The sequence below is a fragment of the Artemia sp. Qi Xiang Cuo genome, chromosome 3 (genome assembly GCF_049724085.1).
Source record: "Artemia sp. Qi Xiang Cuo chromosome 3, ASM4972408v1, whole genome shotgun sequence".
Classification (NCBI taxonomy): domain Eukaryota; kingdom Metazoa; phylum Arthropoda; class Branchiopoda; order Anostraca; family Artemiidae; genus Artemia; species Artemia sp. Qi Xiang Cuo.
This window is the reverse complement of record NC_142796.1, coordinates 22,910,916-22,926,017: the sequence shown is the minus strand read 5'-3', so window position 1 is coordinate 22,926,017 and position 15,102 is coordinate 22,910,916. Positions and strand designations below refer to the sequence as shown.

The window sequence follows — 15,102 nt, the reverse complement described above, 5'->3', positions numbered from 1 at the left end:
TCGCAATCACTGAACATCAAGAAACTAGGTCAAGTATAAATTAAGATCAATATAATATAAAACTAGTATAAACAAGTATAAACTAGATCAATATAAATTAAGAACATATTTCACCTAACAAACAGTTCATGGTAGCGAATTGTAAGTAAGGAGCGACTCGGCCCAGTAGCAATCGAAACTCCATGAAGCAGAATCTTGATAAAAATTGATACATCAACAGAATTGTATTTTTATACTTCTGCGAGCCTGATGAAATTTGCCTGATTTTCAAAAAAGGGGAAAAAAATCCCGAAAAGTCAAGCGACCTTAATGAAAATCGCACCATCAGATTCAGCATGTCTAGATTTTAGATCAAGAGTTATATACTCTCCAGGTTTCTATAATCGAAAAATACTAGCCTCCACAATTAAAACTTAGCATTAGTCACACCATTCTCATTTAAGAACAAGAAAACTCCAAGACAGCTAGAGAACTCAGTATAATCTGTACCTGGTTCGATTTTTGCATATAGATAGCTCTGATCATAGTCAGCCTCAAAATAGTCCAGAAATACCAAATAATTCGGAAAAGAACGAACACCAAAAAATAAAAACTCATCCGGTTTGTCCGTTTGGAGGTCATTTGGAAATTGTCATCTTCACAAAAACGATTTGTCGGGAGTCTCTCCGTTTTTGTGTACTGCATAATTAAAATATTGGGCTATGGAACACTATACACAAAAACAGATATCTGGGAAACAATTAAGAGTGAAACGCTCTCAACCGGGGATAAAATGACCGAAAATGTTTAAGTAAATATTTCACCAAATAGGATTTGGTTTTCATTTCAGAAATTTGAAGATTTCTGAGGTTGTTGATCAAAAATCTGAAATTAATATGTCAGCATAGAAGTCCAAAATCAAAACACATTAAATATGTATGTTTTATTTTTACCAAAGTCGTCTTATAGTCTGTAGTCTGGCAGTTAGGATTTAAGTTCCAAATCCACGAAAGTCTCTAAATCTAATATTGTTGTGTTATCAGTTATGTTTTTCTTTTTCGGCAACAAGTTTATCTATTTTAATTGTAATTTTAGAATTTTCTTATTTATGAATTTTTTATTTGGAAATTTGTTTATTGAAAATCTAGAGCACCTAGGTTTTACAAGAGACCAACCTAAAATATTATTGTAAAAAATTACAGGCATCTGGAAATTCTTAAGGGCTAGTGCAATAAAGACAGTTGGGTATAAAGGACAAATAGCACTTTGAGTATACATAAATTATAAGCTTGAAGGCATTTCCCTGAGTGGGGTGGAAGGATGTCGTAAGGAAAGATTTAAGGGAGGTGGGAACTTCTTGGGAGGATGTAAAGGGAGAGGCTTTAAATAGGTTTGGATGGAGGAGGAGAATACGTAGCTGTGTTGGTCTCATGTAGCTTGGTGCTGCAATGCGTGGTTAGTAGTAGTAGCAATAGTATTAGTGAAAACTAAACACGTTGCAAAAAAATTGACGTTTCAAAATTTTTATTTAGCTATCAGTGTTCCCACCTTCGGTAGTGCAGAGGATTAATCTCTGCTCGGCAGTACGGAGTCCGGTATTCATTATCACCTGCCGGAGGGCCATCGATGAAGGAGACCAGTCAGTTAAATAAATTCCAGCGAAACAAATGTGGGTGCCCTATGCACCATAAATGACTGAGGAGGAACTACATGTTTGTTTTTATTATCAATTTTTGTACCTCTGAACCAAATGTTATTAAAGGGAAAACTGGTGACGAAAATTTTTATGTTTTAAAAGATATTTATTTTTGTGGAAAGCTGGATTAGTATTTCAATTTTATTCTTTTATGTTGTCATAAAACATTCAGAATGTACATTGTTTTCTAAGTATTTAAGAAGATATTTTGTCCGAACAAATTTAAAATTATTTCAGTTTATTTTGAACTATTGTTTTAAACAATCCTACATATAAAATAAGCCCATTAAAGGAAAATGAGCCAAGCCCTTCGTAGTGATAAACAGTTTGTCTCTTATGGTTTCTCAAAGGATTTCACCTCTTAACGAGTAGTTAAGCTTTATGTTAACTTGTCTCAACCCTCATGAATAGGGGGGAGCTGTTAATTTATTGCCTATATCTTTTTATTAATATAAGTTTCTTTTTTAGATCTAAACTTCCTCGAAGAAGTGAGAAATCAAATTCCCATCTCCAAACAAAAAAGGCTGGATATGTATGAGACAGTGGAAAAGTCCAAAAAGTCAGCTTAAATATATTTTAAATCCCCGATATATTCGAAACACCTATTTTAATCCGGTAGCGAGTTATTTTGAACTAATGTTGTACCTTTTGTTTGGTGTTAAAATATATGTTAACTAAACAGATGAAAAACTTCGTAAAAGCGTGATACCAGAAGTAGATTGCCGAATGTACAATTTTGCTATCTTTTCTTGACTTTTTGCTCTCAGGGAAACCCAAATAGCTTGAAATATACGTTAATGCGCAATAACTTTTGGGGATTTTTTTTCTTTTTAATTTCCTTCTTTTTTTTAATGCGCAATAACTTTTGGGGATTTTTTTTCTATAATCGTTTCCATGGTGTCGGATTTCATCATGGTGAAAATTTGAATGGAAATCAAGTTTCCATTACTTTCAGGTCCAAACATTCGTCACCAACTTGAGAATAAAACAGACTTTTTCTTAAGGAGTATATAGAAGATATAGAACATATATAGAATATATAGAACATTGATTTTAAGAGTCTCCGATTTGTGTTAAATGAAAACTCCGGCCGAAAGTAGTGAGCTACCCTGTACCTAAGTGTGAAAGACGTGTCGGAAGAAATCTTTAACTTCTGGCTGAACTTCTTTGTAAACAAGTGAAATTTTCTGTATTTTTATTGAGTAGTTTTGTGTTTATGGCCGAAACTGGGCCAAAATGCTACTGAGTGGAAATACTGAGATAAACAATTGGCTTAAAACTATTCAGAGGCTATTTAAATTACTTTGCACTTTTAGGTGCCATACTGGCGAACAGGGGCGCATTGATCCTTAAATATATTTGCAGTCCATAAAAGTCAAGCGCTATTATAGGCCAGATGTCCGGAAACTTGTGTTCTAAAGAAATTTTCTGTATTTTTATTGAGTAGTTTTGTGTTTATGGCCGAAACTGGGCCAAAATGCTACTGAGTGGAAATTCTGAGATAAACAATTGGCTTAAAACTATTCAGAGGCTATTTAAATTACTTTGCACTTTTAGGTGCCATACTGGCGAACAGGGGCGCATTGATCCTTAAATATATTTGCAGTCCATAAAAGTCAAGCGCTATTATAGGCCAGATGTCCGGAAACTTGTGTTCTAAAGAAATTTTCTGTATTTTTATTGAGTAGTTTTGTGTTTATGGCCGAAACTGGGCCAAAATGCTACTGAGTGGAAATTCTGAGATAAACAATTGGCTTAAAACTATTCAGAGGCTATTTAAATTACTTTGCACTTTTAGGCGCCATACTGGCGAACAGGGGCGCATTGATCCTTAAATATATTTGCAGTCCATAAAAGTCAAGCGCTATTATAGGCCAGATGTCCGGAAACTTGTGTTCTAAAGAAATTTTCTGTATTTTTATTGAGTAGTTTTGTGTTTATGGCCGAAACTGGGCCAAAATGCTACTGAGTGGAAATTCTGAGATAAACAATTGGCTTAAAACTATTCAGAGGCTATTTAAATTACTTTGCACTTTTAGGTGCCATACTGGCGAACAGGGGCGCATTGATCCTTAAATATATTTGCAGTCCATAAAAGTCAAGCGCTATTATTGGCCAGATGTCCGGAAACTTGTGCGCCAAAGAGATAAATATGAACAATACGACGATTCATGCGTTTATTAATTTAGTAAACTTTAGTTATTATTTCGGACTTTTGATTCCAGCTTGTCACCAATAAGACGGCTTCTCAGTTTACTTTGATAAAATCCAAGCCTGAAAAAAAACTTCTTGGCCAATGAACCTAAAGGTAATGCTTCAGTTCCCGGGGCTTGCCTTTGTAGATCTAAAGTTCTGGCAGAAACTTGCTAATTTCGGTACTCAAGAAATATAAAGGTATTCAAAAATATTTTGCTGAATGATTATTTTGGTTCTCAGGAAGGTCAATATAGTAATATAGGTACTGTGATAGTACATCTGATGGGTATCAATGCCATAATTACTTGCCAGTTCAATAATTTTCAGCTCCGAGAGCTTTATTACATGTAGTAGCGTACGTCACCTTTGGGAAACGTGAAATGAATAGAAGTCTTGATACTTGCCCCCCACTATGCAAGTGTGAAGGTTTTACAAAAAACCTTCCACGAAAAAAATCTCTAAAGTTGACATTACCCCTACCCTTAAAATCGCAACGTAAATTATGAAGTACCATCCTAAAATGTGCATATAGAATTAAGTTGAACTACCTTATCTTAATTTTCCTCTGACTAATAATCTATAACTTTTAGTTACTTTTCCTCTGGATAGGATTTGAAACTGAAAAAATTGTGGGAGAGGTGGGAAGTAATCCCTCTAAGTTTGGAAAATACCTTACATTTTATTTTAATTAAACATTTTAAAATACCCCATCGCTAGATTTTTTAGGATTACCTTTTTGTATCTTCATTTTGAAGATTCAAAGTTTCTAGCACCCCTGCCCTTAATTCTAGGGCTACTGGTTTGATAGTTAAGTTTTTAGTTTGTGATATACACAAGTTTGTTTGATGTGACTTGTGGAATACCGGAAGTGATTGGATTTACGAAGAATGCGCGAGGGTGCATTGTTTACTTATCGTTTTGTTTATTGTGGCAAATTACAACCACTGTATATATAATTAGTGGTTATATTATATATATAATGGCCTATTATATATGCAGTGATTATAACAGAATAAATAAAATATTTTATAGATATAAAAATACAAACCAACACAGAGTTTCACGGGTGCTTACAGAGTTTCAATAGAGTTTCACGGGTGCTTACGGAAACTTTGTCTCGAGGAAGAACAAAGTCATATTTTCAAGGAGATATTAGGAGGTGCCACGATTTTCCACAGAACTTCTGGGAATCGGGGTAACCAAATTTTCTTTTGGGAAGGTCTAAAATTTTGGGGGATTCACCTAAAATTTTGGGAACAGCGAAAGAATTGCTGCAGACAAATACTTGCTAGACATGTCGAAATTGCCGAGCCTCTGCCAAGCTCCATATCCCGCAGTCGACAACCAACTACTCTCCGCCACCCGCCACTCCGCCACCCTTTTACTCTACCCAAAGCTACACTCTTTGCCCCTGTGAAGTTTCAATTTTTAAAAATCATGCCTTATGATCTCTTCCCTCCCCATTTGGGGCCAAACTGCATTTTTTTTTGGCCTCAGATGGATGACCAAAAACGAAGAAAAATTAGCCTATACGCTGAAGCTGTCTTGTATATAGTTCAAAATCCTTATGTATCTTTTACATTAGGATAAGTGGTTCTAAACATTTTTAGACGTTATACTGGGGAGTACTAATGAATGAAAAGAAAATAATGAATCATAGAACTAATTTTGCAGAGTACAACAAAAAAAAAATGAAAGATGATAATAAAAAAAGAACATAACTACCTCCGCTGTCAAGGCTAAAAAGTGGAAGTGAAATGAAAAAAAAAAAAAATCAGTTTGTCTAAACAAAACATAATAAAAATTTTGAAAATTTTTACGTGGTGTTAGCCAGAATTTTCTACGTTTTTTCCCTTTTTTTATTATTATTTTTATGTGCAGTGAGTCTAGTTTCAGAACTTATTAATTTAAACTACTTTTGTTCCAGTTAGCCAGCCAGTGCCAAAATGCCAAATTTTTTAGAAACAACTATCTAGTTAACAGCCTGTTTAGGCCGCGAGTTATGCCCCTGCTCCATGATATTTGTGTCAGAGTCGCACTTAAGTCCTAAGGAGCCAAGGAACAGTAGGCTGCTATATACGCTCAGCAGTCGTGCTTTGTAGACCGCTGTTATATACTGTTTATCCAGTAAACTGTATAAGTAAACCCTCAAGAAGTGCGTTTATATGCCAGTATTTTTAAACTCCCCGTAAGCGGTGCTTCAGGTACGTAAAGGGGGGGGAGGATAACTCCTGGCCTTCCTTCATTAGGAGGAATACGTTTGGAAAACCCTTTACTTTCCCCTTTTAATGCAAAAACTGCTGTTTTCAAAAAGAAGCCTTAGTTTTTAAATATCAAAGCATTATGTAAAAAAAAAAGTTGAACTTAAACATGAAGAGCGGGGGGTTGGTAAAGACGACAGCTCCTCTCTTGTGTTAGACAGTTTTATTGGATTTTTCAAATAGAAATGCTGAGGTGAGCTTTTTCTCGACTTTTAGCTGTAAAAAACTCAAATTCTGGTGTATAGAGCAGTGAGTGAAGGAGGATTGTAGCCCATCTCGTATTTAGAATAACCTTGAACCAAACAGCTCGTTGTAATAAAGTTTGCGTACCGAGCGACGCATGCCAATAGTAACCGAAACTCAGTTTTGATAATAATATCAAAAGAACTGTGTGTTGATTCTAAATATGTAAAATCTATCAAACTTAAATCTACCCACAAAAAGCTACGAGCCAAAGAATGTGATCTTTAATGTTAAGCAGAAAAAACTTCTTGCAATAAGAGGGAACCCATCATCCCGCAAAAGTCCACCAAAATTTAGGAGCCTAAAAAAAATGAGCAGTTCGGAAAGAAAATGAGCAAATGAACACATTGCAAAGATTTGAAGCCCCTATCTATAAAATAAAAGCAAAATTTGCTCTTCTTTTCTTGGAAGATTTATCATGGATGCGTTTTTATTTGTTTTTTTTTGTTTCCTAGGGGGGTCGCATCCAACTGATGGTCTTAGAAAATCGGGAGAAACCTCATTCGAACAGAAATTAAAATTTGTATTGTCATTTTTAAGCATTAGCAAATTATGTCATAGCAAAGAGGCGTTTCTTGCAATTTTGTGACGGAAAAAATCTATTTTTCTGCTGCAGTAATGCCTCACGTTAGGTCGTTCTTGGGAATATTCTTGAACTAATTCTACAAAAAGGGTTCTGCGGGGTGATGGCTCTTATTGCTGATTTTTTTCTGTTTAATATAAAATATTGCAGGCATGTACCTACTGGCACAAATGACGGAGAGATGGACGGTACCATGAGTGGTGTCACAAAGTTTCGCAGGACGTGGAGGGGGCAAGCGCTACCAGGAGCTTTGTTTTTCCAAAATTTAAAGGAAAATCTTTCCTATTTTTCTTTTAAATACATTTTTGATGTCTAAGCTTCCCTGGATCCCCTGCCGTTGTCCATAGGAGACATTTCTGTAAAAAAAATTTGTTTGAACTGCTCACCTTTGAAACCATGGAATGATGACCTTGTAATTCATTTTTGATAATTCAGACTTCCCTGCTTCCCTCCTGATGTATATATGGAGCGGTATACATTTTCACGGAGAATTATCATTCTGGGGACATTGTTATATGAATAGTAAACTTGAATGAAAAACAGAGGAAGATCGAAGGAGGGAGTAGTAGCCTCCCTCATACTTAAGAGAGCCTTGGATCGAACAGTTCGTATTAACAAACTGTTAGTGGAGAACGACCATTGTCAGTAAAAGATGAGAATCTAAAAATGAATATTTTATTTATTATATTAATTATACTGATTTTTCGAGAGCAAAGGATGGCTGGCTCCCAGCCCCCCATTGCACTTCCTGGCTGAGGGCCACGAAACGGAGATCACCACCGCCGGTTTGGACCTTAAGGGTTTAGTGCTGTCATACTACTGATTTTAATATGTAAAATGTACCAATTTTAAATCTGCTCATCAAAAGCTATTAGCGCATAAGAATTTGCGTAGTTTTAGAAACAGGAATTAAACATTCTCAAAAAGGGTATGGAATTCAGAATTTCCATTATGGAAATTCTGCTGTAAATCTAAAATGCGTGGGAGCCCTAAGGCCATTATCCATAAAATTGACCATTTATGACAAATCATGACCATAATTCACAAATCATGAAATTTATTACTTTTTCACAGAAGGATGGTCATGCAAGTGAGCATTCATAATCTGTAGGCCTCGATTACTAAAAGTGCCTTTTTTTATGAAAAAAAGTCCTAACTAGACCCCAGCGCCGCGCCGATAAGGAAAGACCGGTGGCGGCGGGGCCAAAAACAGTGCACCACGCCGCACCGCCGGTAAGATGTGGGCGGCGCGGCACCGGCGCGATCATTGTTGACCGCAAAAATTTATGGTTTCATCATTCTTTCTCAAATCACAGCTTAAATTTACAACAGGTTCGAGCCTATTCATGAGTTCAAAACTTCACAAGTCCCTGGCTGGTAACTGGTCTTCTTCGTTATTCATCAAGAGAAATAAAAATCTGGTAGAAACGAAATGGCTGTGGCGTTTCAGAACCCTTACATAATAGCTGGAGTGTCTATTAGCTATGTATTCTTAACATAAATAATCATCAAAATTAGTAGTGTTTTTTCATCGAGCATTTCTGCATTCAAAACTTCAAATACCGTATCAAAAAATTCGTCAGTTATCTGGGTAAAAGCTTTTAATATAAGTTTGAACTTAGAAGCTTAATTTTTCCATAATGCGCTTTGCCTATATCTGTTTTATCACCTCAACAATTGAAATGGGCGACTTTGATATTGATTGTTTTTTTTTTTTTTGCTCTTTTGGATTCCTAAATTGCCTTCCTTGTATTAAAAACTGGTTTTTAATAATAATTAAAAAAAATACATTTTAAAGTTTTTTGCTTCTTTATAGAATATGTCATGTAGGCTAAGGCTCAACTGCTGCTTCTTCTATTGCTTTTGGCTGCTCTTTTGGATATTATTCACTTTTTCTTTTGGGATTCATTCCAAATTATAAAATCATAAATACCTAACATCAGCTAAATTATAAACTGCATCTAAAGGGAGTAAATTTATCAAACTGAAAAATTCATGATGAACACTTCACATGAGAACACTTCAGTTACAATGAAACAAAAAACACTTAATGTTTTTTTCGGTATGAAGAAAAATGAAGTGCCAGCTATTTTCTTAGGTAAAAAATGAAAAGCTCATTCGTTTTAAATGTAATTAAATGAAATAATATGCAAACTGAAGTAGCTCCAAGAAGATGTTGAGATTTTCTTCCTAGTTCGTCACTTTTAATCCGAGTAAAATGTTAGGATACTTAGTATCAGTTATTGAGCTTAAGCTTTGATTTCCAAATGCTCACAAAAATTACCAAATTCAAGAAAGACGCAACAATAAGTCACCTAGGGTCAAAATACTCAAAGACTCCTCTTTGATCCCCTCCCAGGCTCAAAGCTTCTGCTATGGTCATATCCAGGGGCGTAGCTGCAGCCTTTTTATTGAGGGAGCAAACAAGTTCCACATCCATTGAGGCGAGGGGCATGGGCTATATAATAGCTTTTTTACAATTAATTGGGGGGAGTGGGAAACTGCCCCCCCTTGCCACCCCCAAACGACGCCACTGGTCATATCAATGGAAATTTCCAAAGAGTTTCTTTTTAAAATAGCTTTCAAGCGTAGTTAGGGGTGTTTAGCGTTTTTTGTTTTTCTAAGCTTTGAAAAAAGTGTTATTATATTCCAAATGTTATATTTGTTATATTTATGCATATTTATGGCAATCATTTGTGGGGGGATCGAATTTTTTACACCATTGTAGACGTAAGAACGTTGCAACATCTAGTACCCTGAGGTCATGAGACTGTCAAAGACTCCTCCATGAACCTCCCAAATTGAAAGATTTTACTATGAACTGGCCTTTTAATGTAACTTGGGAACTGGACCATGGGCATCATTGTAACTCGAGCGCAATGTTAAGTGGGGATGTCGATATCGCTTTCGTCACACCGATTAGTTTTTGTGTGAATCTGCCTGGTAGTTATGAATGAATGTTTTCAAAGTAAACTCGTTTCTTCAATAAGAAAAAAACGGGTTGGACCCATGTGTCCCTTTTCCTTTGGACGATAAAACTACATAAGTGCTGAATCAAGTATAACTAACAAAAATCTTGTTAATTTTTGTCAACTTCTCAACTTTTTGGCATCCCTGCTTTTAATAAAAAAAAATCGAGGTACTATCACTTAAATATAATAGCTCCCTATGCCCCCCCCCTCTGGATACCATCTTGATAGGATACCTTCTCTGCTTTAAATAAAAAAAATAATTAACTTCTTGGCATCCCTGCTTTCAAAAAAAAACCAGGCATTATCATTTAACTATGGTAGCTCCCTACCCTCCCCCCGCCCCCTGTGGATACCACCTTGATAGGATGCTGTCTCTGCTTTAAATTAAAAAAAAAACTTATTGGTATCCCTGCTTTAAATCAAAAAATTTCGTTATTTTATAATATAAACTTAATACCTCCCTACCCCCCCCCCCTCCTCTGGATACCACTTTCAAATGATGCCGTCTCCGCTTTACATTAAAAAAATAATTTACTTAATATTTACCTAGGTGACTATATGGTTCAAACAAACGCGCAAAATAACGCTAAACAGCTTAGCGTTCCTTGAAGAAAAAATTGAGGGTATGAGCAAAGGGGCACAAAGACAACAACAAAATGTCACAATTATTCAGATGCACCTCAAATTATTGGGAAACTGTGTGATAGATTCGCTGTGGCATTCAATAAGATCCAAAGAATTTAATTAAAAGGGAGCATACGCAAAGGCCAAATTAGACCAGTAGCCTATGAGAACTCGCAAAATACTCAAGACAATGGACAAGTCCCAATGGGGGGCCCTGGGTCTATCAAAATATTTCAATGGTTTCCCAGGGAATTTGATATCATTTTCTTCCGTCTCCAATTTAAATGAAAAAAATAATTGTCTTTTTGGCATCCCTGCTTTGAATAAAAAAATGAGGAATTATCATTTAAAAATGATGGCCCCCTATCCCCCCTATAGACAATAATTTACAATTTTCTTATGAATCATATTTTTGGGGTAACTTCCGTTTCAATCTTTAATTTCCCAACCTTGTACATAGCTTAGTCTATAGCTAAATTTTGTCGGCTATCAATTTCAAAATCCAACTGAAGGCTGAAGCTTTATAGTAGTGACTGCGTTCTATAATTCGATTCAACTTGAAAATAAAATTCTTGACTACGAATGATATAAGAAATAGGAATTGGGAAGCTGCATTCGAAATGATTTAAACTCATTTCATAAAGATGATACTTTTTTGTCAACATATGAAGAACTGTGTATATTGCAATATTTGCAATTCCGTATTGCATCTGTCTGGTTTTTATGCAAAGTAACAAAAGGGACGAAAATTAACGACACAGAGAGTAGTGAAGAATTATGGTATGCAAAGTAATATTTGGCAGAAAAAATCACTGGTGATAAATCGCTAGGGGTGGGACCGTGATTGCGTGATTTTCGGGGATTCGGGGAACCAAATATTTTTTCGGGGTGACGCATAGATTTTTGGGGAAATACCCGAAAATTCGGGAATAGTGCAAGCCCTGCTTGATTTCTAATCAGGAAAATCGAAATGCTAAACCACACGAGAAGGAAAAGCTCCGACTTTGCGGTTGACGCAATAAAGAATTGCCGCAAAATTAACTTAAAGTCAACTGAACGCCACCACCTCTGCCGGCGGGGGCGCGCCTGCGGTGTGCCAGTGGCGTAGCGACACTTCGGCGGCGGTCGACCGGGCCTCTCGCTGGCGGCTTTCGGTCGATCCTCCGACGTGGCGCCGGGGTCTAGTCCTAACACCGTTGATTTCCATCAAAGTAATTGACTATGCAGTATGTTGAAAAATACAACCACTCAAGGCACCAGACCGAATGCAGAAAAACCTATGTGACTTTGCTGATGACATCACTATCCTTAAGAAAAATAAGCAAAGCCTCCAAAGGCTCCTTGATGAAATGAACAAGAAGGCGAAACGTGTAGGGCTCAAAACCCATGCCAACAAAACTAAATGCATGGCGACTTCAAACCTTATCACTTGCGATTAAGTGCGGTGACAACAAGTGGTCACATTTAAATTCTTGGAAAGCATAATTGGCAACCCTGGCAAATTGCTTAAGGAAGTAGCGTCCCATATAAGCCAAGCTAGTGGAGTTTTCAACAGGATGAAGAGACTCCTCAATATTAATGACTGAATGAATAATTTTAGTACCAATTACAAATAGAAATAAACTATCACATACTAGAATAAATAAAAGGAAAGAAGATAAAGGAAGACCTGGGTAAATGACACACAAAATATTAGCACAGAATAATATGAACAAATAATGAGTAAATAATGTATTCAAAGGCGCTGGCTAATTGCTTCATAAAGGCTATGATTATGATCCAGTAAGGAAGTGAATCGGCACTCTCGTTCCATAACAATCGCAAAAGGATCAGACAGATTACATTTAGCTGATATTCTAGTATTACATGTCCAGAATGGTTTACCCAGAATATACTTGGCATACTTACACAAAAAAGAGGTCTAATGCTTTACTTATCATTATTTCTAAAAATAATCCAAAAAGGCGAAAGTGTTAGCACATGGGGGATATACAAGCTCTATAGAAACATGTACTAATGCCTTATGCCTTAGAAAAAATATAAATGTTTTTATTTTATAACTTTAATAAATCAAATAATATTAACATTTTGATTACTAAATATCAGTATATGTATATAAAACTGACAATGCACATTCAATTGTATTTTTTTCAGTAAAGTGCAACTTATGCTCTGGCCTTGGGAAGGCATAGGGGTTTTGAGCCCAACTCATGTTAATTTCTGCTCGTTTTGAGTTTGACTCGTTTATTTATTGTAATTTCTGTTCGTTTTGGGTTTCATTTATTTATCGATGCTGATTTGTGGTAGTTTCACGTTTGGTAGAGTATTTGATTTTATTTTTGCTACTTATTTTATGGAAAAAGTTTTTTAATCAATTTTTTGTTCGTTTTATATTGACATAGTCTTTTCAGGGAAAAAGAAAATAATACTTTAAATAGTTTCGTTTTTTTTTAAGGATTGATAGTTTAGCTTGCTATTTGTATGCTGGAGAAAAATTTTCAGCAATTTTTAACAACATACACCTTCTTAAAAATCTGGACACAAATAGTAGTGTTTAATTTAGTTTCATGCCTCCTCTAGTTGACCTGAAATGGAAAACTTAATACAATTCGCAAACAAATCTGTTTAAATTCTTTGATAGCTTGGATACTCTTACGTTATTTTGATTTGGTTAAATTTTAAGAGCAGAAGTAGCCCCGAAAATTTGAACATAATACCCTCAGTCGTTCTTGGGATACTGTTGAGATGCCTTATTGATAATTAGCATTAACACAGTGCATTTTGATTCAATCTTAAGGCACCATTTAGCTTTTAAACATAATGGGCAAATGGGAGGGTGGGAGTGGGATTATTTGCCCTCCAATCACTTTCGACTATCAAAAAGGGCATGAACCCTTTCTATTTTCAATCGAATGAGTCCTTTTCGAAGTTCCTACGACAATTCCAAGTGCCCTGGTCTAAAAAAAAAAAAAAAAAAAAAAAAAAAAAAAAAAAAAAAAAACAACATTGTACCAACATCGAACTTTACTATACCACTCAGGAGTGAAGTTAGGTTAATCCTAATGATGAAATATACCTAAATATGATGAAAATATAATATTTTAGTAACAAAATTATGGAAACTAAAACTGAGAATTATGGAAATCAGGCGGTTCAGGACACATTATATTAAATACCTAACTTAACCAAAATACCAACTCCCCTCTTTTCTGTATTTTCAAGAAAATTTTGCTTAAGGAATCTGATACTTCAACCAGTGGTGTCAGTTCGCAAGAATTTTGGAAAGGACAGGGAGCCAAAAAGTATTTTTCAAAATCCAGGTAGGAGGGGGGGGGGGCAAACAAGTCATTTTTTCAATTAAAAAAAAAAAAAAGTATTTTATAATGAAAAACCACCCAACAACTTATTGTTAAAAATTTAAAGGGGCACATACCCCCCCCCCCCCCAATTGATGCGACTAGTTTAAAAAAAAACCTACTTAGCCCAATGACCAACTTTTCGAGCAATTCCCAGAAGTATACCCTCAGTATACCTCATCAAGGAAGATACCCTCAGACAGCGAACGGGTAAAAGGGTCTACCCCAATCGCTTGATTGCAGTTACGTAGTGATAGGGTCGAAAAGAAAATTTTCCTACTTCAAATCGTATTTGTGAGTTCTTAAAAATGAAAAAAAAAAACAAATTTAAACCTCCAATATCAAAATTGAATTAAAAAGAAAACACCGAAATTAAAAAAATGGAGGTGATTATAAGAAAATATTTCCTCTTGGATTTGGAAGAAGCCATGGGTCTCTCATTGCATGAAGTTACATCTGCAATACACGTTTTTTTTCGACAAAAGAGAACAGAAAACAAGCATGTTACCAAAGTTTTAACACGAGAGAGCCGGAAACATTAAGTACCATAGGCTACAATATACGATTACCTCCTTAGTCTGTGGTTGAATGTCAGGCAGGGCCCAGACTGACTCATTACTCTTCTCTTCAAAATAATACAGTCTGCCTTCTTCGTCAACTGATGAAAACCGCGAAAAATTCATATAACACGATATGAAGTAAAATAGGAAAATCACTAAAATGCATCTTTTCAGTCCTTTTGTCTTCCCCTAGAATTAAACAGAAAATTAGAGTGACATATTTTTGCTATCATATTTTACAGCATTCGGTTTTATCCATATCGAATCCTATGATTGTGAAATAGTAACTCTGAAATATAGGCAATTAATATACCCTGAGAAAGCTCTGAAACTTTGGAAATATTACTCGTCACAAAATCAAAAAGTAAGAATTTCAAACTAATTTTTGAAATGCCAACACAGATTAAGACAGGTACCCCAAAGCGGGATTCCTTCTCCTTATTCCCATGCATTATTTCATCGGTTTTGTCCAATAGTAGTTACTATACAGTTCACCACTTGTATTGCTTTATAGGAATGGGGTGGGACGCTCCAAAGTACGGTCGCCAGCGACAGAGGCAAGGATTGGCCTTCGGGCCCGTCCTCCCGAGGAATTTTATCATTTATATTACAAATTCTATAGTTTCGTATAA

General features: G+C 35.7%; 1 protein-coding gene across 1 annotated transcript in view; it reads left to right on the top strand.

The window, feature by feature from the left end:
• The window catches only part of LOC148953879 (omega-amidase NIT2-like), an 88,147-nt gene extending 85,782 nt beyond the window's left edge, over positions 1-2,365 (top strand). Inside the window, exon 7 of the mRNA XM_089085674.1 lies at positions 2,144-2,365. Within this exon, the coding sequence (XP_088941800.1) occupies positions 2,144-2,244 (101 nt within the window). The 3' untranslated portion in view covers positions 2,245-2,365. The remainder of the gene's footprint in view (positions 1-2,143) is intronic.
• Positions 2,366-15,102: the final 12,737 nt, after the last annotated feature.